Here is a 26,290-nt window from a genome sequence, read left to right as displayed (position 1 = left end):
TGCTATTTTTATGATATCTGCAGCTACTTCCTCCAATGAAGTCTTAAACCCCTCAAAGTCATCCATGAGGACTGGAACCAGCTTCTTCCAAACTCCCGCTAATGTTGGTATTTTGAGCTCTTCCCATAAATCATGAATGTTCTCAATGGCATCTAGAATGGTGAATCCTTTCCAGGAAGTTTTCAACTTAATATTCTCAGATCCATCAAAGGAATAACTATGGCAGCTATAGTGTCGCAAACTGTATTTCTTAAATAACAAGAAATGAAAGTCTAAATGATTTCTTGATCCATGGCTGCAGAATGGATGCTGTTAGCAGAAATGAAAATATTAATCTCCTTGTACATACAACTATATCAGACTTCCTGGATTACTAGGTGCATTGTCAATCAGCAGTAATATTTTCAAAGGAATCTTTTTCTGAGCAGTACGTCTCCACAGAGGGCTTAAGATATTCAGCAAACCATGCTATAAATAGATATACTATCATCCAGGCTCCATTGTTCCATTTATAGAGCACAGGCAGAGAAGATTTAGCATCATTCTTAAGGACCCTAAAATCTTCTGAACATCAAATGAGCATTGGTTTCAACTGAAAGTCACCATCCGCATTAACAAGAGAATCAGCCTGTGCTTTGAAGCTTTGAAGGCAGACATTGACATCTCCTCTCTAGATATGGAAGTCCTAGATGGCATCTTCTTCCCAAGAGAAGGTTCGTCATCTACATGGAAAATCTGTTGTTTATGTAGCCACCTTCATGGAGTATCTGAGCATGATCTTCTGGATAACTTGCATCTTCTCCATCAGCACGTGCTGCTTCACCATGCACTTTTATGTTATGGAGATTACTTCTTTCCTTAAACCTCATGAACCAACTGCTAGCTTCAGACTTTTCTTCTGTAGCTTCCTCAACTCTCTCAGCCTTAACAGAACTGAAAAGAGGTAGGGCCTTGCTCCAGATTAGGCTTAAGAAAATGTTGTAGCTAGTTTGATCTTCTATCCAGACCACTCAAACTTTCTCCGTATCAGCAATAATGCTGTTTTGCTGTCTTGTCATTCATGTCATTCAGCACTTTTAATTTCCTTCAAGAACTTTTCCTTTGCATTCACAACTTGGCTTATTGTTTCGCAAAAGAGGCCTAGCTATCAGAGTATCCTGGCTTTCAACATGCCTTCCTCACTAAGCTTAATCATTTCTAGTTTTTGCCTTAAAGTGAGAGACGTGTGACTTCAATGCTTAGATGCCTTTGTAGGGTTATTATCTGGCCTCATTTCAATATTATTGTGTCTCAGGGAATAGAGAGGTCCAAAGAGAGAGAAAAAGATGGGGAAATGGCTGGTTAATGGAGCAGTCAGAACACATACATGAAATCGATTAAGTTTGCCATCGTATATGGGTATGGTTTGTGGCATCCCAAAACAATTACAGTAGTAATATCAAAGATCACTGATCACAGATACCATAACAGATATAATAATAACACGTTTGAAATGCTGGAAGAATTACCAAAGTGTGACACAGAAACACAAAGTGAGCACATGCTGTTGGAAAAAATGGTGCCAATAAGCTTGCTCAAAAAAAGATTGTCATAAACCTTCAATTGGTAAAAAAAATAAAATAAAATATATGAAAAGTACAGTTAAATGACGTATTCCTATATTATTACTATCCTTAAAATGAGGAAATTCTACATACACGAAAGAACAGAATGCCATATTTTCAAATGCTATGAAAACTCAGAGAACAGAAGAACTCTTAACAATTAAAACTATGGGCTGTGTGCAGTGGCTCATGCCTGTAATCCCAGCACTTTGGAAGGCTAAAGCAGGAGGATCACTTGAGCCCAGGAGTTCAAGACCAGCCTGGGCAACACAGCAAGACCCCAATTTACAAAAAAAAAATTAGTCAGGCATAGTGGCAAAGGCCTATAGTCCCAGCTACTCAGGAGGCTGTGGCAAGGGGATTGCCTGACCCCAGGATATCAAGACTGCAGTTTGAAGGGGTTCCTTTCAAAGGCCAAGTCTGCAGTAATTTGAGCATAAAAATACATGATATCATGGATTATAATCATTTAAGTAAGAGAGGAATCCATGAGTCCATTCTGATTATAAATGAATGAATGAGAGGAAAAGGAAAGATTCTAATGTTGGAGGAATTTTTTTTAATTGCCATTTGGCAATAGTCATAATGATAATCCAGTTGAGAATAATCAATGGATGCAAAATCTGGGGGATAAAAGCTTGATGAACAACTGCATGACATACTTATTTATTGTGAAGAAACTACCTAAAAGTGACTAAACATCACCAGTAAAGGGGCAAATTGACATCATGTGCCTGTTGATATGATGCACTGAGAAGAACGTAGCATTATTTCTGTAGTATTCCTGCCAAAACTGTGTAAATCATGAGGATAAATCAGATGGCCTAAATTGAAGGATAATCTCGAAGTAACTGCCCTATACTCTTAAAATGAATGTTACAGCCATGAAAGACAAGAAAGCATTCTGAGGAACTGTTCCAGATTAAAGGAGACAAAGAAACAAGACGAATTCAACACATAATCCTGGATTAGCTCCTGAATAGAGGACATTATTGTGATGATCAAGAAAATTGTAATGGTGTCTGTAGATTAGGTAATACTGGATCAATGTTATAATTTCCTGATTTTGACATTCATACTATAGCTATGTAGGAGAGTATCCACTTGTTTTGAGAAAATACAGAAGTTTCAAAGATAATGGGGCATCATGTCTTCAACTTATTTTCAAACAGTTCAGAAATATGAATTGAATCTGGATAATCTGCGGGAGGATGTATGGGAGCTCTGTATACTATTTCTGTAACTTCTATGAACATTTTAAATTATTTCAAAATAAAATTTCTAAAACTGCTTCAAAGTATTCCTGTTACTTCAGGTAGACAATAATTTATTATTAAAACGGTGTTTTAATCTTTGTTGAATAAGTTCCAAATCCACCTCTAAATCCAAATGCTCTACTCGATATCCATAAGGAGTTGTTATATCTGTTTTAAAATATGTACTTCTTCCCCTTTACATATGAAAGAAACTATATGAGGCCCCAAGGAAAAGGAAGGGGTGATAAGAAAAGAGAAATAACTCAGTCCTTTTCATTGGTTAACCTTACAATTTATTAGAGTAGGGAATTAATACATTAAAGACTACCACCATTCTCTGTTAAATATAGACATCCTATAGAAATCAACTTGCACCATGTCTACAATCATATAGCCTTATTTTTAAAAGTAAAGTTACAGTCATCTCTACGTATCTGTGGGGGACTGGTTCCAGGACCCTGGCCCCATCTCATACCAAAACTTTGAGATATTCAAGCCCCTTGACATACTCTACCTAAATGGTACAGTATTTTCATATAACCTATGCAATTCCAAATACTTTAAATCATCTCTAGATTACTCATCATACGTAATACAATACAAATGCTATGTAAATAGTTGTGAGATTGTTTTCTAACTTTGTTTTTTATTGTTGTATTGGTATTTAATCTTCTAATACTTTCAATCCACAGTCGGTTCAATCTATCAATGCAAGAACCCACAGAAAGCCAACTGTACTTTGAAATGACTTCTTTCTTAAAAGTTATATAATGTCTTCTTTTCTTTTCTTTTTTTTTTTTTTTTAAGAGATGAAGTCTTGCCATGTCACCAGAAGTATAGAAGGGTAGTGGCTGTTCACAGGTGCAATCATAGCACACTATAGCCTCAAACACTTATTTCTTATTCTTTTCCATAAGACCTTCTTGAGTTTTAAAAAAGCCAAATTAACCACAAAAAAGAGAAGTTCTTTTCAGTAATTCTAGATACTGTGAGTTTGGGTTCTATTACCTCTCATTTGCTGTCTATATATTACCTTGTCACATTAATTTTAAGTTATATAAAGGTAGAAGAGTTTTGAAAGGACACAGATTGAGACTGTAAATGTGATCCACAAAATTTAGGTGGATTTTGTGTTTGGAATATTAGCAACAGATCACATACTTTATTAAAAAGAAATGGCCCAAGCAATCCTGCCTCAGCTTCCCACTATGGGAAGTGGGACTACAGGAACATACCACTGTGCCCAGTGCTAATCTCTTAATCACTGTTTTCTACCCATTAACTCAATACTCCTCTTGCTCAATATTCCTTTTGAATTTATTAGCTCCGCATCAGAGTTACTGCCAGTGTCCTTTGCAATGAATCAGCAACTGCCCATCTTTGCACTGTACCTATTATTGCTCTGACATCTCAGAGATCATGGCTATTCTTTACTAGTCTGAAATTATTTAAACTCATTTTAAAAATCTAATTTCCAATAGGCTTCTGATTTTCCATCAGGTCATTCTTCTTGATAAAGAATATCTAAACCAAACAAGACCTCAGTAGTTCTGCCTTTCTTTTATGAAGTTCTTACTTCAAACCAATTTTAAAATCCTTTTGTGTTGATCTTGGCATGCTCCAAAAGAGATCATTCTTCATATGTAGTTTACCCTTGATATACGTCCTTCCTTCTAACTGCCCTTTTAGCCTCTGAGCCAAGAGAGCTATCTAGCCAGTAAAACCCAGTTTTGTTTTTTTTTAAGACAACTCTTTCCTTCTCATTGAGATCATTAGAAAGGTTTTCTTTTGGTTTAAATATATTTTAGATGTTATTGTTTCCTCTATATGTCTCTCATTCTGAAAGTCACAATCACATTTATAGTTTCTGGTTATGAATCATACATATCTTTGCTCTGGCCAAATCTACTTTCTTGAAGTCAACAGAATGTGTCTGTTAAGTCCCAGCACTCTCTTTACCTCCTCTTCCACTAGTTATTAATTACTACTCACAATTCAGAGTAGAAAATCTGCTTCCGACAACCACCCAGACATCTGAAGTCCCCAGTCACTGTTATACTTTATCTCTGCAGATTTTACAGACTGAATTAGCAAGGCACATCTTCCAAAGTGTCCTGCAGGTCCATTATATACTACCAAAACAATGACTTCTTTTCAATGACTTCTTTTCATTTAAGTTTTATGACTCCTCAAATCACTCTACTATTGTAGACAACCCTCAGGGTTGCACATTTTTATAAATATTCTGTTCTTTCTTTTCCTTGTCCCCTTTTTTATAAATATTCTGTTCTTTCTGTTCCTTGTCCCCTTTGATAGGCCATTTCTTTTTAATAAAGTATGTGATCTGTTGCTAATATTCCAAACACAAAATCCACCTAAATTTTATGGATCACATTTATAGTCACAATCTGTGTCCTTTCAAAACTCTTCTACCTTAAAAAACTTAAAATTAATGTGACAAGGTAATATATAGACAGCAAATGAGAGGTAATAGAACCAAAACTCACGGTATCTAGAATTACTAAAAAGAACTTCTCTTTTGTTGTTTATTTGGCTTTTTTAAAACTCAAGATGGTCTTATGGAAAAGAATAGGTCATAATAAGTATTGGATACCAATTATAAAAAAATTACAAGAAGTTTATTCTGAGTAAATTATCTAAAATTATGTGATCTCCTCCAACATATCATGAAATAGTCCACTGAAAGGTAAACTTAAAAGAAAAAAGTACAGGTATCAGCCAAAATACCAAGTAACTAATCATGGGTACTCTGACACATGCCTGAAGAAACCAATGCCAAAAAACAAAGGCTTTTGTAAAGTCTTTAAAAAATCACAGGAACACTACAAAACCCTGAAAACTAGTGACACTCATTATTGAAAACAAAGCGCAATCACTATGACTATTACTCTATCCTGTTTTTTTTTTTTTTTTTTTTGAGACGGAATTTCACTTTTGTTGCCCAGGCTGGAGTACAATGGCGGGATCTTGTCTCACTGCAACCTCCGCCTCCTGTGTTCAAGCGATTTTCCTGCCTCAGCCTCCCAAGTAGCTGGGATCACAGGCATGTGCCACCATGCCCGGCTAATTTTGCATTTTTAGTAGAGACTGGGTTTCTCCATGTTGGTCAGGGTGGTCTCAAACTCCTGACCTCAGGTGATCCGCCTGCCTCAGCCTCCCAAATATTACACTATCTTTCAAAACTAAAGGTTGTTCAGCCAGATACTGATGATAACCCACTCAATAATTTTGTAACGACTGCCAGAGTGATTTGCAGAAGTTCCCCGTAATGGTTTTTACTTTCTTACTTTGCTAAAATGTGAAGATGGTACACAAACATTTTTGAATTATAAGTTGCTTAAACATAAAGTAACATTTTTCTAGTAAACTGTCTTAAAAGGAAACCCGTCACTATGTCAAATCAATTTTATAGGCAATCAGTTAATTTAAGTAAACAATAAATATCAGTAGTCCTGTTTATCATAAGTAGAGACTTTCCCATTTACCATTTCTCTCCCCAGGACAAATTAAAATAGTTCTTACCTAATTCATAGAGATGCCCATCTACATGAACTAATGCAATAAAATGAAGATCTACTTTTTCATCTATATTTGGTGCCTGGAATAGGAGGGAAAAAATAGGTATTATATACATTAGTAGTCAAACAAATCAGTCATGTATATATAAACACATACAAATAACATCAAGTTATAAAAGAGAACATTTATCCAATATAATTCAAGGCTTAATGTTTGGTATAATGGAAAAAGAGGGACCATGCCTGTGTTTGTGACAATGTACTCATTTATCAGCAAGGAAAACAGTGACTAAAAGCACAACTTTCTTCATCTCAACTATCTAAAGACCAAAAATTGTGTTCACCTTAGAAGCCTCAGCACTTAGCACAATGCCTGGTATACAGCATATGCACAATGCATACTTACTGAATGAAATGAATACATGAACTGATATGTATGACTTTTTTAAATTTGAAATAAGAAAGTTAAAATATTTTTATGCCTAACAGTTTAAAGAAACCCTTTTCAAGTTGAATTTTAAGATATCAAAAGAGATGTTCCCTTAAAGACTTGAACTCGATAATCTGATGTTTTAACAGTGCAATGTAAAGAGTCTTTGAGTAAAAGAAGCATTTTAACTCACTCTGGATTTTAAACGTTTAAAAATGAATACATGCAGGAAAATAGCCCAGGCGATTAAAAGGAAGGGAAAAAAGAACAAATTAAAGTACAATTCACAGTAGCCTACGATTTTTCTCTTGCTTTGATGCTTAATAAACAATTTGAAATTAAGACTAGATCTACGTTTCTTTAGCTTACCAATCAATTTGCCTGAGCAATATCTACATTTCTAAGGCATTCAAATAACATACACAAAGTCGATACATTGATTAACTAGCTCTTTCTATGATATGTAGTAACTATACAGCTAATATTAATATGAGTTAGTTATATATCAAATCTAAACGGTTTGAAATGAAATACAATCACTGTTAAATATGCAAGTAGAGCACAAATTTTAAAGGAAAAGTTTTCAAAAGGCATAAATCAAATTATATCTCAGATTACTTAATATCCTTTCAGTAACAGATAGCATCTTAACTAAAAAATTATATTCTTTTCATCCTCAAGTAACTATATATTTTCAAGTAGTTGTAATATAAAGTTTTCTGATGCAGATATTGAAAGGTACAGAATAAATATTACTATCTTGGATTTACAGAATGTTTCTAAAATATTTATATATACAGTGTCTCACCTAATCTCATATTATTCTTCAGAGGTTATTTCCCTCAAATTATGAATGGAAGAAATTCAACATAAACTGATGTGGCAAGCCAGTTCTTCTAGCGTCACTCTAGAACTACAGAATTCCACAGGTGTTAGCAATCAAGGTTATCTAGTTTTACTGTTGCTCCAATACTGCACTTCTCCATCTTGTGGTAGCCCCTCTAATTGTTGCTTCAACGCCCCATCTTGTGGTAGCCCCTCTAATGCCAGAGGCTCCTCCACTAGGTTTTGAGGCAGTCCATTCCATTGTTAGACAGTTTTGTTAGAATTTTCCCTCATACTGAGGCTAAATGTGTCTCCTTGTATTTTCCATCATCTTAGAAAAAAGTCTAATCCCTCCTGAACATATTTCTTCAAATATGTGAAGACGGTGATAATGAGTTCCCTTACTTTCCTGGTCAGGGAATCAAAAAATATTAGCGGCCACACAATCTAATATCTCCACTTATAAATAATCAGAAGAGAAACCAATTTTTCAAGTCTAAACCTAGGCAATTATATAAACTGTAACTTTAATTCTAAAACAAAAAGGCTATAATGAATTATTCATTCAACTAGAAAACAGTCTTGTCTTTACTCATTTTAAGATAATTTTCCAACAGGATATGAAATACTCTAAATCTTATAAAGTTTATGCTTTCATAAATTATTATTATTATTATTTTTTTTTTGAGACGGAGTCTCGCTCTGTCGCCCAGCCTGGAGTCCAGTGGCCGGATCCCAGCTCACTGCAAACTCCGCCTCCTGGGTTCACACCATTCTCCTGCCTCAGCCTCCCGAGTAGCTGGGACTACAGGCGCCCGCCACCTCACCCGGCTAGTTTTTTGTATGTTTTTTAGCAGAGACAGGGTTTCACCATGTTAGCTAGGATGGTCTCGATCTCCTGACCTTGTGATCCTCCCGTCTCGGCCTCCCAAAGTGCTGGGATTACAGACTTGAGCCACCACGCCTGGCCGCTTTCATAAATTATTAGTTACTTTAATACCATCTCTTCTTAAGAATTACACATCTTATAGCTTCTATGTTTCATATTGTGCCAGTAAATACAACCATGCTAGAGGTAAAAGTAGTACCACTGGAGTCAGGGAACTGAATATGGACCCAATCCCTGTAAGCCTCAGGTTTCTCATCCATCTCAAGGTTTAAATGAGCTGCATGAAAGTACTTTGTAAACTGTTAAGTGTTATATAAACCTTATGTATTACTCCAATAATAATACTACAATATCACAAATGTAAGCAATTACCAAATGTAGTGACTCAAAATTGTGCATCATTGTACCTTTAACCTAAAAGTGCATACTAAAAATACAAAATTCTAAAGAGGGTATGAAAAGCCTTCAAACTATTATAAAAGATAAGCAAAGCTCAAAACTTCTTAGCCTTCCACAAAACCTCAGAACCTGTGATAAGCCTTTTCCTTTGGTCAGCTTCAATTAGTCTCAGAGTCTAAAAATCTCTAATTATTTAATTGCTTAAAATGATTCCACTAAAAACAAGAAAAATAAATAAAAAGCAAATTTCAGCAGGTCTTGTTTCAAAAAATGACCAAGAAATAACTACATGGAGGGCAAAAAAAAAATAAAAATAAAAAAAAAACTATAGACTGGATTTTTTTTCCCTTCATATATCCAGATATATGAAGGAAAAATTAAAATTCCTCTTTACATCCAACCACCACTTTGGCTTTGAAGCTGCCTCCTGACATTGACACTTCATAGATGTAGTATGACTATTCTTATATGTCTCTATCTACTGATGAGGATCCCACTCTTTTAGTATAAAGAGTACCACTGACTTCCAATCAATTAGTTTTGACATATACAATCCCTAATTTAGAATGCAACACTTCTTAGTTAACTCAAAGAATTAAAAAGTGATAACAAATCAATTAGATATAAATTAAATACTAAATATAAACATCACATTAAAATACACACTAAATTTAATGCATAATTGTATAGCACTTAATATATACCAGGCACTGTTCTAAATGTTTTATATGTATCAAATAATTAATCATCATACTGGTTGAGCATCCCAAATCCAAAAATCTGAAATCTGAAATGCTCCAAAACCCCAAACTTTTTGAGCACCAACAGGATGTTCAAAGGAATTGCTAACTGCAGCACTGTGGATTTCAAATTTTCTGGCTTGAGATACTCAACCAGGTAAGTTTAATATAAATAATCCAACCAAAATCTAAAACACTTCTCATCCTAAGCATTTTGGATAAGACATACTCAACCTGTATAAACCCAATAAGGTACGTAATATGATTATGCCCATCTTACTCTCGGGAAAACTGAGGCACAGAAGCATTAAGTAACACACTCTAGGTCATACAGCTTGTAAGTGGTAGAATCTGGATTCAAACCCAGGCAGTGTGCTTCTAGAATCCATGTTATTTACTACTATGCTATGAAAATATTCAAAGCTATAAGGCAATGGAATTAATATGGAGCCAAGATCAACATTATATAAAAGCATATAAAACAGGAAATGCCCAATTTTATATGTTCATTTATATTTGGAACATTTTTAAGTAGAAAAGAAATAATTCACATTAGAATTGGATCAATTGTGCTCGTGTCAGAATTTACACCTTTAGGATTCTACCCTGGTCATCTAATTCACCTTGTATCTCTCACTGTGCCAAATGGCATATGGCACAGTAGAGAAGCAACAAATATCAAATGGATGAATGAATAAAAATGAAGAATGCCATGACCCAATGAGGATAGTGAAATAGAAAGAGAGAGACGCCAGTTTGTTGATACTCAGTACAAACGGAGAAGTATTTGATGATCATACTGATATCTGGTGGAAGCAAGTATTTAAGGAAAGAGACCACTTCACGGTTTGAGTACAGCACTAGAGGGTAAATAAGGGGAAAGAAAGAATGCTTGACATTGACTTTTAATTGTTCTTAAGCATTAAATGTATGTGTAGTCAGACTTCCTCCTCTGGCTTCAAAAGCCATCACGATTTATAGAAATGTCAAATTTCTTATAAATGTATGGCACACACCAAAGTTTTAAGATACTGCATTTCTAGGGAGGCTCTGCTAAACCACAGTCATTGCCTTTAGTAGTCCAAAACATCAGAAAGACAAGAGCTACAGTTGCTTAATTCTGTAGTGTATCATAACTAGAATTCCATCATCGGTCGCAACACTTAAGATAATTAGTAAGATTATAAGAAAAACGTATTTTTAATAGTTTGTGGATATCATTAGCCTATAAAAGAGAAATCATAAATTTGTGGGAAGCTTACATCAATACACAAGGAGAAAATCTTCATTTCCTATTTGGAAAAGATCTTTAGAAACTGAAGAGGCAGGAAAGATCAGATCAAGATTAAACCAAGTACCTGAGCCACCTCAGGGAATAAAATAATAGCTTAGACGAAACACCCTACACCATGAAGGATTTAGGTTGAGAACAGAGCAAGTAAAGTAATCCCAGAGCATGGCAAGAGACTAAAGTCATGCTCAGTAACATCAAAAAAAAAAAAAAAGTAATAGATGGCAAAGAACTCAGAAGGTACACAGCATTTGTTGACCTGAGTCAACTAAATGAATTCAGAAAGCAGAAGGGTAAGAGAACACATATTCACTTTAACAATTAACCAGACTTCAACATTATCACGAACATGGATCAGTACTCATCAAAAGGCAGGCGCCATTATGTTGGCAGGATATAGAGTGGAAAGATGGATGTTCCAGGCACTGGCGAAAGTCAAGCTAGACTGCAAAGCATAGAGGTATGCTTGCAATCTTATTGGGGGAGAAAAAAGCTAATGGTTGAGTGAACCAAGAGAAAAGCACTCTGAAGACTGAAGTTGTTTAAGAAAAAAAAAAAAAAAGGACAGCCCTTGTCACTGGAGAAGAGATGGAAGATTGACTAAACTTACAACAGAATGGAGACCCAAAGATGGTAGGCGTAAGAAGGGTCGCCAGCGACGAAGACGGAGAGATGGACTGGTAGCCTTTGCAGGGCCTACATGGTAACGTTTGACCCAGGGCAGGGATGCATGGTGACACAATGATGAGGCCTTCGTTCTGCAGTGGCTAGAATGAGGCTGTGATGAGGATGGCGAGGAGGACTACATAATTAAAAAAGAGAATATTTTACTTAGACCACGTTACTGGGTGATCATTTATTCTTAAAAGCAACGTATGGTCATGCTTGTAATTCATATGGTCTACTAGTTTTAATAACCATAATCTAACAAAGGATCACATATGAATATTGGTTAAAAGCAGGTGAAGTGGAAATATACAACGAAGTATCAGGCTATATGCCATAGTTCTATAAGTGTACATTGAAAATATTCATATAGCCTCATTTGCATAGCACAGACTCATGGAAATTAATACTTAAAAGCCACTAAAATTATTACATCAAATTGTTTTTAAAAAGTAACACACACACAAAAACTATGTAATGCATATAAAATGTACAAAGAAAAATGGGTAGAAGAAAACTGTATGGTGATAGGCACTGGTAAAAAAAAAATCCTTAAAAGGAATAAGCTCCAAGAAGAAAAAAAAAAACTTTAAAATATAAACAAGAGTGAAATTAATCCCTCCAAAGCTGACGACTTGAATAAACTATCCTCCGACTTAGGCTGATACGTTACACGGAAAACATCATGGCCTCTTAGCTATCTTTTAGGAAATGATATCATTAAATAAAATACACATCTTTTTTTATGCCAGGTGCTTTTTAAGGACTTGATATATATCGGTTCATTCAACCTCCCAGTAACCCACAAGCACAACTATTCCTGTTATACAAGTGAGGAATCAGAACACAAATGGGTTAAGTAACATAACTAAGGTCACATTGCCAGCAGGTAACAGAACTGGGATTCAAACCCAGGAAATCAGGTTCTAGAGTCCAACGATCTTAATCACTGTGGTGTATAGCCGAAGTGACCAAGAAAAATATGTTAATGCTAAATGGGACAGATAGTGTTAAGGAGAGAAATCATTCTGACAAGGTTAGGGTATTTTGGGAATCACCTTTTCAAACACTATTGTACCACAAAAGGCAAATCTAGCCAAGAGTCTACAAAATATACAAGGGTATAACATAATAGTAGTAATCCAAATGATTTCACAATTGTCACATTCAATTAATAACACCAGTATATAAAATAAAAAATTTGAGGGAGTATGACAAAATTACAATCACTATAATCATAGTGAGAAGAAATACAAAGAATGTAATATAAATCCTCGCTTGGTGATAATAGATTTTGCTAACCATAACAACCATAATAGATTTCTCTTAAGGAAAATTAGTTTTACTTTCCGAATGATTTTTAAAACTCTTTTCAACTCTGAAAATTCTCTAATCCTACTTAGTATCTTCAATCTAAATAAACAATATACTAACCTTAAAAAAAAGCTATCGTTTTTATGGGGGTTTAAAAAATATGTTCGAACATTTTAGCTGCTCATAATAAGAATCAGTCAATCAAAAATACATAAATGAATTCTATACTTGGTTCTACATGGGAACTAAAGTGTATATGATAGTGTCTCCTCTCACAGACATAATTTAATCAGAAATTAATTAGTAATATTACTAAACCAGAGTTGTACGGTGAAAGAATATACAAAGTTGGGATGGGTGAAATAGGAAAATATTCTTGGCAAAGAATTCAATGTGAGAACAAGAACAGAAATAGAAATAAGGAAGACATGTTTAGAAGAGTAATGTGGTCTGAAATTTGAGTTTATTCTTTCAATTTAATAAGTTAGCCTCTTACTTTTTCATCGGTATTGGCAAAAGGCATGAGACGCCTGGGTCAGAGAAAAATAAAAAAACTTTATTACTCATAGCACAGCAAGGAGCATGATCATCAATACGTTTGTGCCAATTCACATGAGAACAACAGACATAGCTAGGGTGAATGTTTGCAAAAGAGTAGGCTGCGTTACAGAAGAGGAACACTGAGCTGGGGGAAACCACTGGTTTACAGCAAGAAGTAAGCAAACAGGCTCTTTGTTCCAGAGACAAAGACATTACCTCATCCCTTAAGGTTGCTTACTCCAAACACACCTGTGAGAAATGTGATTTCCACCTTCAAGTATGATGACCCTCTTCTTTTGTCATTTTTGCGGAACCTTTTTGAAGACTTTTTTAAAAAAAAAATTTCAAATTTACACAGAGTTACAAAAACAAGCATAATACAGGAAACACCTAGATTTGACTATGACATTTTACCTTCATTTGCTTTATTATCTCTTTACCGTTTTCTGCATAACTTTTTTTCCTGAATCACCTGAAGATAAGTTACATACATCATGGCCTATTAATCCTAAATTCTTCAGTATTTCCTAGGACTAAGGGAATTATCTTACATTAATATCAGTGCAGTTATCACCCTCAAAATTTTATATTGATATAATACTTTCTCATCTCCCATATTTTAATTTTGCCAGTTATCTAGCTGTGCAATTTACAGCATTTCCCCCCAGGATCTAATCTAAGCACAGATATTAAATTTATTCATCATGGCTCCTTAGTATCTTTTAACCTGGAACACTTCTAACAATCTTTATCTTTTATATTTTAAGCATCAAGCCCTTCTCCATTTTTCAATAAATCATTTTCTATTTAAAAAGTCATGCTCTCTGTGACTAGAGACTGCTTTACTTCTTCCTTTTTAAACAATATTCCCCTTATTTCCTTTACTTGCCCTACTATATTGGCTAGGACCTCTACTACAGTAATGAATTTCATTGACTTCTGCTTTTATCTTTGTTATTTCTACCTTTTACACACTTCGGATTTAATCTGCTCTTCTTTTGCTACCTTAAGGTAAAAACTTAGATCTCTAACTTGAAGCCATTTCCCTTTTCTACTATAAGCATGTAATACTATAGTTTCCCTCTAATCCGTTTTTTTTTTTCTACTATAAGCATTTAATGCTATAGATTTCTCTCCAACCCCTGCATTAGCTGTATCCTGTCAATTTTGGTATACTTCTTTTTAGTCAATTCAAAATGTTTTCTAATTTCTCTTGTGAAATCCTCTTTGATCCATGAGTTATTTAGAAGCGTACTATTTAATATCTAAATATTTGGGGGATTTTCCAGGTATTTTTCTGTTGTTGATTTGTAGTTTAACTCCATTATGAATAGAAAACATTCTTTGTATAATTTAAATTTTTTTTTTTAAATTTAAGGTTGATTTTCTAATCTAGAATATGGTCTATCCTGGTAACTATTCCATGTGCACTTGAGAAGACTGTATATTCAACTATTCTGTTCCAAATTTCTGAAGTGTTCCACAAATATCAAAAGGGTCAAGTTGTTTGACAATGTTGCTGAAATCTTCAATTTTTTACTAATGTTCTGTATTTGTTTTATTCATTCTGAGTTAGCATCTCCATCTGTAATTGTGAATTTGTCTATTTCTCTCTTCAGTCCTAACAGTGTTTGCCTCATACATTTAGAGGTTCTAACTGTTAGCTGCATACACCTACTTTCTGTTACGCGTATGCTATGTCTTCTTGGTGAGGTAACCTCTTTATCCTTATGTAATGTCCTTCTTCATCACTGGAAATATTCCTTGTTCTGAAGTCTACTTAACTTCATGTCAATATAACTACTGTGGCTTTCTTTTGATTAGTGTTCGTATTGTTCATCTTTTCCCATCCTTTTGATTGTCACCTTCTTACGTTTTTTAAAGTGATTTTCTTGTAAAAGCATATAATTGTGTCTTGCTTTTTTACCAAACTGGTCTTTCTTTCAATTTGAGGGTTTATAGACATTTGAGTCTTTATATTGACATTTCATTAACTTCATGTGATGTTTCATATGGCTGGATTTAAATCTACATTGTCAGTTCTTTATTTTTTCCATCTGGTCTGTTACTTTTCTGCTTTTTGCATTATTTTTATCATTCTATTTTATCTGTACTGTGGGCTTCTTGTTTATACTTTTTAAGCTTTTCAGTAATTGACCTAGGATTTACAAGATATATCTTTAGTTATGGAGTACCTTCAAATAGTATTACACCACAATATATGTAGTATAAGAACCTCATAACGGTATTATCCCAATTTCTCCCTCCCTTCCTTTGTGCTACTGTCTTATTTTATATGTGCTATAAATTTACAGTATATAGTTGCTATCTTTGATTTAGTAATCCTAATCATCTTCTAGAGAAATTTAAAACAAGAATAAAATTTATTTTATATTTACCTTCATTTGTTCCATTTTCAGTGCTTCCCAAATCTTTGTATAGCTCCAAGTTTCCGTCTGGCATTGTACTGTTTCAGCATAATGAAATTCCTTTACATTTCTTATAGTGCAAGTAAGCTGGTATGAGCTCTCTCAGTTTTTGTTTGTCTGGAAGTTTTTCTTGTTAAAATATATTTTTGTTCCACTGAACTCTTAGCTTTCTAAAAATATCATTCTTTTCTGGCTTGCATAACTTCTAGTAAGGAGTCTGCTGTAATTCTTATGAATTCTTAGTATCTACTCTGTCTTTATCATGTGGCTGCCTTGAACATTTTCCATTTATCTTTGTTCTTCAGCAACACTTCCCATTTATTTTTTAATTTTAATGTGTCTCAGTGGTTATATGTGTGTGTGTGTTTTTTTGGAGGATAAAGGTATTCATCCTATCTAGTGTCTCTGAGATTCCTGAAGCTGTGCTTTGATGTCTTTAATTACTTTTGGAAAATAGTTGCCATTACCCTTCAAATACTTTTTGTCTCAAGGCCCCACCCCTCACCCACTCCCACGCCCATCATATCTTTCCATCTCTCTTCTCCTTCTGGGATTCCACTTTCACATATTACATCACTTGAAATTGTCCCACAGCATTTGGATGCACTGTTTGTTTTGTGTGGTTTTTCTCCCCCTCTTTTCCACTACTTTTTCCCCTTTGTGGGTAAGTTTGGGTAATTTCTAGTGATTTATCTTCACAGTCACCAATTCTTTTGTCAACTTTGTTGAGTCTACTGGTGAATCTGTTAATGGCATTCTTCATCTCTAGTACTGTGTTTTTCATTACTGGCATTTCCATTTGATTCTTTCTTACGCTAATAGTTTCCAATTCTGCTGATACTACCCATGGGATGGAACATGTTTTCCTCTTTTCAACTTGAGCCTTTAATTATTTTAAATTTCCTGTCTGATGGTTTGACATCTAGATCATATCTGAGTCTAGCTCTGCTGAATGCTTTTTCTCATGATTTTTGGTTAAAAGCCATACACCTTTCTAGGAGTATAGAGACTGTGATAAATAATATGTATACCTAAAAATGGGCATGTCTCATCTTCTGCTATGACTTAGTGTATGGGGATAAGCCAACCTAGTCAAGAGTTTAACTGTTTGGGTTTTATTGTTACTATGATTACCCTGAGAATACCATTGGTTTAAAATTCATCTGGCATAACCTTGGGCTTACAGTGGGAGTTGGGTTGTAGGATGTTTTCTTTTTCAACGCTCTTGTTCCACCCTCAGCTTTAGGTTTCTGCTCACAGAGTATGCCTCAGAGAAGGTCTCTCTCCATATTATTGATGCATCCCCACACATTTGAGACCGGTTTCTTGGTGCTTGCTAGTCTAATGGTGGGTTTGTGGAGGCATTCTTTATTGTTCTGTATCAGCCTCTGTCCCTGGATATCAAGGCCAAGACTTTCTCAGGGGTCCTTTCCTCCAGTGGTAGAAGAACTTGCCCCTCCCACAAAAGGGGTGGTTTTATCTCTTCCCTTCCCCAGGAAAGGTTTTCTGTCTGAGGGTCTTTAGGCTTTGTTCTACAGGGGAGAAGAATCCAGGCTTGGTGCCTTTCCCACAGCAGCAGCTGCTCTCCTCCCCTAGGCCTGCACTTAAAGATTCACATCTTGTCCCCACTTAATCTCATAAGCACCCATTGAGGTCTGCAGAGAGTAGATATGAGCTCTCCCTTCAGGGCTGTTTACAGGGATTTTATAGTCTTATGGTAGCCTACTTGTGACCTTAAGCAATTTGTTAAAATTTTTAGCTATTTTGTTTCATTACCCACAAATTTTGGGCTTCTATTCATCTCAGTAAGTGTATCTCTACATCATTTTTCTTCTCGTCCTTCTTCTTCTGCTATTCATCTCAGTAAGTATATCTCTACATTATTCTCCCCCTCCCTCTCCCCCTCCCTCCCTCCCTTCCTCCTCCTCCTCCTCCTCCTTCTCCTTCTTCTTCTTCTTCTTCCACGGAGTCTTGATCTATCGCCCAGGGTGCAGTGCAGTGGCACACCATCTCAGCTCACTGAAAGCTCCGCCTCCCAGGTTCAAGCCATTCTCCTGCCTCAGTCTCCCAAGTAGCTGGGACTACAGGCACACACCACCATGCCCAGCTAATTTTTTTGTATTTTTAGTAGAGACGGGGTTTCACCATGTTAGCCAGGATGGTCTCAATCTCCTGACCTCGTGATCCGCCCACCTCAGCCTCCCAAAGTGCTGGGATTACAGGCATGAGTCACCATGCCTGGCCTATATCATTTTTCATGGCAACATATTATTCCTTAAATAGATGTACCATAAATGTAACACTGCACCTTTAGATTGTTTCTGGTTTTCTACAATTATGCTTTAGTGAAAATGTGTACACAAGTATTTATATATGCATCAGTCAACAGTAATAATATTGGTATCCAAAATGATGTTATAAAACAACAACCATAATAGCTAACATCAAGTGCTTACTATCTTTTACCAGATGTTCTAAACGACAGATGCTACAGATCTTCACAATAATCCTATAAGGTACATATTATGATTGTTTCTATTTTAAAGATAAAGAATAATTTTTCCCCAAATGTTATCACATTAATAATTTTAGCCTTCTTTTTGATCATCAGGCTTTCTAATAAAAACTTATATAACAGAGGAAAGAAGAAGAAAATGATAATGAGTCTGAAAGTACACTCTGTTAAATGAGTCCCATACATCACAGCTTGTGTGTATGTGTTTGTATGTGGCTAATGTTTTACAACATTCAAAACAGGATAGCACATCAGTATATTGTAATTGTTTATTTAACCGCTTTGTAAGGCTTGGGGGCAGGCAAAGCTCTTGTCTACCTTACTGCTCCTGTGATAGCATACTAAAGATTGTTTCTAACAAGCATGTCAAAATGTTAAACATTAGAACCAATAATTCTAAATTTTTACTCTGGTCCTATTTATTTTTACCTCCTAATGCTAAATGAACACACTACACACATATTATCTTCAACTGTATAATTTACACTATACACATATTATCTTCAACTGTATAATTTCCAGAGATAATTCATAATACAGAAAACAAAGTGTACATCATATACATTTTCAATTTCAAAGAGTTGATCTAATTCAGAAAAAGACTTTCAAGCAATAACATTTCAAGAGATGGAAGGACTTTGAAATAAAGTGTGCTATTATGGAAACCTAAAATTCACACGCTTTCCTCCTAGAATTACAAAGATTAAAGACACATACACCAACTTTAAAATCTTTATAATATTAACGGTCAAAGCAATTGTTTAAGCAACCTAATTTTTAGCTCTGCTTTCAAATATGAAAATTTAAACTGTGAGCTGAATCTTGAGCTAGATGGCTAATTTTTCATATTGTCTTCCATACTAATTGGAAAAGATTAAATGTCTACAGTTTATTTTTGAATATTTCATAAGAGTCTTAAAGAGAGTTCACTTTTTAGAGAGTCTGAATAAAGAACTCAACTTCCTCGGTTTTTTCATTCTGGTGAAGAGTCCAAAATCACTAACAATTATTTATTTCATTAAAACTATTAACAACACCAGTGTTTGCCAGGACATTAACAGTGAACCTGTGCCCTCACTGTTGACTGTGTGAGCACTGCAACAGTATACTGTGATGTAGATACACCACCTTACAGGAAATATAAATTCATCTCTTGATTATAGTTCAAAAAAAACTAGTCTAGGCTTTTCAGAAACCCGAGGAATTTTGAAAAGCAGATTAAATGTTTTACTCTTCAGGAAGAATGCTAAGATATTAAATAAGTAATTGTTGCATGAGATTTTTAAGCATTACTTCTGATTGAAACCCTCTGAGTTTAAACACACACACACACATTCACTTACACACACAGAGAAAGTGAGCTATGAGAATACAGACCATAACCATGACAGTTTTGGGTTTTTCAGAAGCACGAGGACCTACTTGACTTGCCCAAAGCCACATAACTAGTGAGTGTGAAAGCCAGAGGCAGACTCATGACTCCCAGCTCCAATTTCAGTATTTTCCATTGCACACAAAGCCACTATCCATCAACTGTCAACTAATTTGACTGATTCATAAAGGCACATCTATTACTATTTCTATCTGAATTCCTGAATATAATTCAAATCTACCTTCTAGTTGTCAAACTTCAAACTAGTTCAAAAAACAGCAACAATCATCACCTAGGTCCTCAAAGGCCAAACTACTTTTCCTTTACAGTTAGTGTGCATGCACTTTTTTATACAGAAAAAAATGAATAAATTACTCTTTAAACTTTTAAATAAAATAACCAATGTATTCAAAATGCTGTAAAGGCTAAAAAGAAATGATCCAGACTTCAAAAAAAAAAAAAAATCAAAGAAAGCAGAGGATCTGCCTAAGAGTACTCCTCTATTAAGAAGTCAAGTGTTTTGCTAGTGGCTCACACCCATAATCCCAATACTTTGGGAGGCCAGGGCGGAAGGATCACTTGAGCCCAGGAGTTCAAGACTAGCCTGGGTAACATAGGGAGACCCCATCACTACTGAAAATAAAAATAAAAAAATTAGCCAGGTGTGATGGTACATGCCTGTGGTCTCAGCTACTTGGGAGGCTAAGGTAGAAGGATGGTTTGAGCCCAGGAGATCAAGCCACTGCACTGCAGCCTGAGCAAGAGAATAGGAACCTGTCTCAAAGCAAAAAAAAAAAAAAAGGAAGAAAGAAAGAAAGTGTTTGGTTTGGTGGGTACTGTAAGTGCTTAAATCCAAATTATGTTAAAATTCTAAAATAAAGTAAATGGGTTTTGGTTTACAGCCAAGGCATTTTCTCATTTAAATTGACATACTGTTATTACGAAAAATATCCTTATAACCATGTAATTTCTTGAACATGAAGGGATCATTAGTGGGTAGATAGTTAAAATAATTACTGTTTTCTAAAATGTACCAAACATGATTACCAAAAGAATGTGGCTGGTTTATGGGTAAGATTTCTTGTTAAAAGAAAAAAAAAATCTAGTGTTGAGTAAGAACTGACTTAGATGTTAAAGGCAAAAAAGAACAAAGTATTTGGCACAACTTTGAATGACTATTTGTAACTTATTACATGCTTGCATTAAATTACTAGCTGTGAATAGCCTCGCTTTTAAGGCAAAAACAAAAATTTAAATTTTAAATACCTCATTTTATTTAGTTTGAGCAATTTGATTTACCTACATGTTTTGTTGCCTTAAGAGCATGGAAGTACCCACTAGCTGTGTGACCTTGAATATACTACCAACTTCTTAGATTTCCCATCTGCAAAATGGGGTGACAGTTATCTTATGGAGTTGAGAAGATCAAACTAGGGTACATACAGCACTTAGTTAGCCTAACCTATAACATGAATTCAGAAAATGGTACCCATCATTATAATAATATGGCAGACATACTTTCAAAAGGAGTAAGAATTAAGAAGGTACTTGAAATACCTTCTTAATGAAAGGTAATGAAAATACTTGAAAGCTGGTGAGCACCTCAAACAATTTTGAGGAGAGGGAGAGGGAGGACAAGACCACTGAGTCTAAAATATGGCACATGGAAAATAAAATAATTGGGAACATCTCTAGAGCTGCCAAATGCTATGAAAATTAGATTATAAACGTGCGTACACATATGTGTAAGGACATGTGTGTGTGCACGCATGAGAACACACACATGTATAACTTTGAGTTTAAAATCAAAATTATAAATTAATTCTAAATGAATTTCTGTAGATTTTCTAGTAAATTTCAGTGTATGTAATACATTGGATTACAGTAAATTTAAGGTTCAAATTTTAAAAAGAAAATTAAAACCAGATCCATGCAAAAGATACAAAGTTTCCTACAGTGTATCCATGTTCAGTTGGCAAAGAAGTCACAAGTTAAATATGGGATAGATATCAAAATACACAAAATACCACTACATATTCCATGGAAAATCTGGATAATGGTAAGTTTCTTCATTTTGCTCACCTAATAAATCAAGATGCCCACAGACATCAAGATATTCTAAAAAGACTTTTTTCCCCGACTGGTTTAACAATTATGTTTTCTCCCTTCAGTTTATAATTCTCCATGTTAGAAATATCTATTAATATAATACCTGTACATCTACATGTTACAGGTTACATTAAACCTAAGCTTACCATTGTTAAACTGTTCAAACTAATTCCCAGAAATTATTTTCTTTACAATTTGAGAATAGCCCCAAATAAAGTTCTCCTTTATTACAAATGAAGAAAATCTTATATCCTAACATTACCCTCTATTCTGGAAAGCTGTGATATAAAACAAAACTAACAGAAAACTTTCACCATCACCAAACACAACATCAATTCTATTTTTATTGCTGAAAGCATTCTTAGAGGAGTCTTATCTAGTCAGATCTGGAAGGGTAAACTGGTAAGTTTGGTCTAAGAATTTTCCTTTAAAATAAGTAATAATTTAATATCTTCATTTCTAAAATTCTGAGATCAGCAAAGAAGAAAGAAGGGGGAAGGAAAGGAGAGAAATGGAGAGGAGAAAATGAAGGGAAGGACAGAGGGAGGGAGAGAAAAGGGGAAAGGGAATGCCTCTATTCAGGGAATGTTCAGAAGAAACAAAAAAAGATAAAAGAGAGACAGAGGCAAGCTAGAGAGTCCCAGAGCATTTTTGGTTTTAAAAATAAAATAAAATAAAATAAAATAGCCTCCAAAAGATTAAGTCATGTTGAAATAAAGAAAATGAGGTATGAAAAGTAAAGAAAAACAAAGATCAGAAAGTTGCAGTTTCAGACTTTTGACAAAACTGGACTCTACATCTTGAACTGCATGATACGTGTATTGTTTCCGCCTGATTCTTACAAGATAACCAGCAACTTGAATTTTACATTATTTAAGAACTAAGCTTCTTCGTAATATCCTCAGATTCTTTCAAAGTGAAGGAAGAAGGAAATAAATTCCAAAAGGAGGGAAATAAATATGTGAGCACCTTAGTTTGTGTGTAAATCATTTTTGGCTTATTGGAATGACTTCTGTTATCTCTTTGGAATCCCAAAATAATAAAAATAACTAAAAACTATACTTCAAAGTAAAATGAAGCCATGCAACTATATATATACATCTAATGAAGATGAAACTTTATCCTATTTACTACCACTGACAGTCTATACTGGCTGGGCCAAAAAAGCCAAGTAGATTCTAAACAGAGGATTTTCTTAAATTAAAAATATACACACCCACACAAACACATACATGTATCTTTAATTATGTATATATATTTATGATGACATACTTGAAATCAGAAATTATTCACTGTTTACCCCATTGGTCAAATAATCCCGCTTTTACAGGTCAACAACACTAACCAAAATAGATTACATATTAATATTTCATTGTAAATTAATTATAATTTTATTTTATGATTTAAATTAACTTCATAAACTTTTACTAAAGATCTTTTAAATATCATTAGCAATCAAACATGCTATTTCCCCCTATTAAATAAGCAAAAATTTAGAAATAGAATTCAATACTGGCAAGGACAATTTTCAAAGCTGCAGTCACCACTGAAGTAAAAGATCTTTGAAGACACAAATTATGTCTCACTTATCTTTGTATGTACAATTCTAAGCACAGTGCCTAGTACAGTAGGTGCTCAGACAGGTTATCTGATTGAACAAATGAAAGAAAGACAACTTCACATTATTTAGCAAGAATCACAAAAATGTTCATCCCTTTGAATCAGTAATCCCACCTACAAGAAACTACCTTAAAGAAAGAACCCAAAAGAATACTTAAACAGGGATATTCAATTAAGTTATATTTTTAACTTGAAAAACTAAAAATAATCTAAACATCAAAAGTTAAGGAAATGAAAAATAAACTGTGGTTTACTCACATGATAGTATACAGTAGCAAACTTTTTTTATGAGGAAATTTTGATGAAACAAAAAAATGTTCACGGTAATATGTTAAGAAAAAAGTCAAACAAAATTGCTTGATCTCAACTGTTCTTAAAATGTACTAAAAAAAGAATGGTAGCAAATATACATAGATGCTAAAAGTGTCTTTTGCTATTTTTTCCATACTGGTATGTTTATTTAAAAACAGAAAACAATACTGCTGTTATTTTTCATTATTACTATTAATTTACATGGGGTGTTCTGGGCAGTACAACAAACTTACTCTTTTTACAAAAAGTTAAACAATAAATCATCAGGCAATCTCTACCCATATCTGGGTTGGCTCCTAAATTAATATGGACAAATCACAAATTTTAGGAATTACTTTTTAGTTAAGTGTCAATGAAGTAAAAGTAGGGTCTGAAGGCAAATAAAATACCCTTTTGGATTTTTGTTTCTTGCCTTCACATTTGACTTGCAGACTGTTCCCACTCTTACATCACTGATATTTCTTCGCAATTTTAAAAACACTTATTAGAATCTTCTGTGAGTAGAAAAGCCTTAAAATAAGGAGATCTTCTAATCTACTAGACACTTCAGTGGAAGCCCAAACCATATCAAGTTGGAATTTCCTGCCAATCTTATTATTCTACAGTTATTCTGAAAGGTCTTAGTTGCAGTGAATACACAGTCATCCCTCGATATCCATGGACTATTGGTTTCAGGACCCCCTGAAGATACCAAAATCCACGGACGCTCACAAGCCTTGTATAAAATAGTGTAGTATCTGCATATAACCTATGTACCTCCTCCTGTATATTCTAAATCATTTCTAGATTACTTGTAATACCTAATACAATGTAAATGCTATATAAATTGTTGTTATACTATATTGTTTAGAGAATAATGACAAAAAAAGTCTGTATATATTCAGTACAGACACAACCATCTTTTTTTTTCAAATATTTTTTCTCCTTTTTGTCTGAGACAAGGTCTCTGCAACCCAGGCTGGAGTGCAGCAGCATGATCACAGCTCACTGCAGTCTTGACCTCCTGAGCTGAAGCCATCCTCCCACCTCAGCCTCCCAAGTAGCTGGGACTACAGAGTAGCTCGAACTATGGGTGCATGCCACCACACCTGAATAATTTTTTTGTACATACAGGGTCTCACTATGTTGCCCAGGCTGGTCTCAAACTCCTGGCCTCAAGCGATCCTCCCTTCTTGGCCTCCCAAAGTGCTGGGATTACAGGCATGAGCTACCCTGCCCAGCCTCAAATATTTCCATTAAGTGGTTGGTTGAATCCACAAATAAGGAATCCACCATTACAGCAGGCCAACTGTATACACTCATCTTTAAATTTCTTAACTGGTCATGCATGTATCAGGTTATATTAATTTTAAAATCAGTAACTATTCTTCTAGAACTTTCAACCGTATTTCATTTAGGGCTGCACATTACCATAACACACATGACCAATACATTAGTCAACTGAAAGCTTAGCTTTATTTGTCTATTATTAATTTTTGTAACACAGTGCTTCAAAACTCAATCATGAACTCACTTTAAAGAAATAAAATTCAGGGCCAGGCGCAGTGGCTCACGCCTATAATCCCAGCACTTTGGGAGGAGAGGCGAGTGGATCACGAGGGCAGGAGAATGAGACCATCCTGGCTAACACTGTGAAATCCTGTCTCTACTAAAAATACAAAAAATTAGCTGGGTGTCGTGCCACACACCTGTAGTCCCAGCTACTTGGGAGGCTGAGGCACAAGGTCAGGAGATCGAGACCATCCTGGCTAACACTGTGAAACCCCATCTCTACTAAAAATACAAAAAATTAGCCAGGCATGGTGGCATGTGCCTGTAGTCCCAGCTACTTGGGAGGCTGAGGCAGGAGAATTCCTTGAACCCGGGATGCTGAGGTTGCAGTGAGCAGAGATCGCGCCACTGCACTCCAGCCTGGATGACAGAGCGAGACTTCATATCAAAAAATAATAATAATAAAGGAAAAATTTAAAAAGAAATAAAATTCAGGAGTAACTGAAAAGCTATCAATTTACTATTTCTCAATCTGTTTCCTGTCCCAAGCTAGGATATAAATAGTCACATTAAGCCCAATACAAAACACTGGTCTTAACAAAACTGCTACAAAATTAGCTGTCAAACTTTTATTGAAAGTGTTTGGCCGGGCACGGTGGCTCACACCTGTAATCCCAGCACTTTGGGAGGCCAAAGTAGGCAAATTACCTGAAGCCAGGAGCTCAAGATCAGCCTGGCCAACATGGCAAAACCCCATCTCTACTAAAAATATAAAAACTAGCCAGGCATGGTGGCACACACCTGTAGTCACAGCTACTGGGGGGGGCAGAGGCAAGGAAATCGCTTGAACCTGGGAGGCAGAGATTGCAGTGAGCTGTACCACAGCACTCCAGCCTGGGTGACAGAACGAGACTATGAAGAAGGGAAGGGAAGGGAAGGGAAGGGGAGG

The 26,290-nt window shown here is 35.1% G+C and overlaps 1 protein-coding gene across 2 annotated transcripts in view; it reads right to left on the bottom strand.

Annotated features, from left to right (window-relative positions):
- Positions 1-26,290, bottom strand: part of UCHL3 (ubiquitin carboxyl-terminal esterase L3 (ubiquitin thiolesterase)) — a 58,306-nt gene that overhangs the window by 4,839 nt on the left and 27,177 nt on the right. For both annotated transcript variants that reach the window (XM_011942853.1, XM_011942852.1), the window contains exon 7: positions 6,404-6,479. In XM_011942853.1, the coding sequence (XP_011798243.1) occupies positions 6,404-6,479 (76 nt within the window). The remainder of the gene's footprint in view (positions 1-6,403; positions 6,480-26,290) is intronic.

Source organism: Colobus angolensis, unplaced genomic scaffold, assembly GCF_000951035.1.
Source record: "Colobus angolensis palliatus isolate OR3802 unplaced genomic scaffold, Cang.pa_1.0 Scaffold211, whole genome shotgun sequence".
In the NCBI taxonomy this organism is placed as follows: Eukaryota; Metazoa; Chordata; class Mammalia; order Primates; family Cercopithecidae; genus Colobus; species Colobus angolensis.
This window is presented reverse-complemented; position numbering and strand designations above follow the sequence as displayed.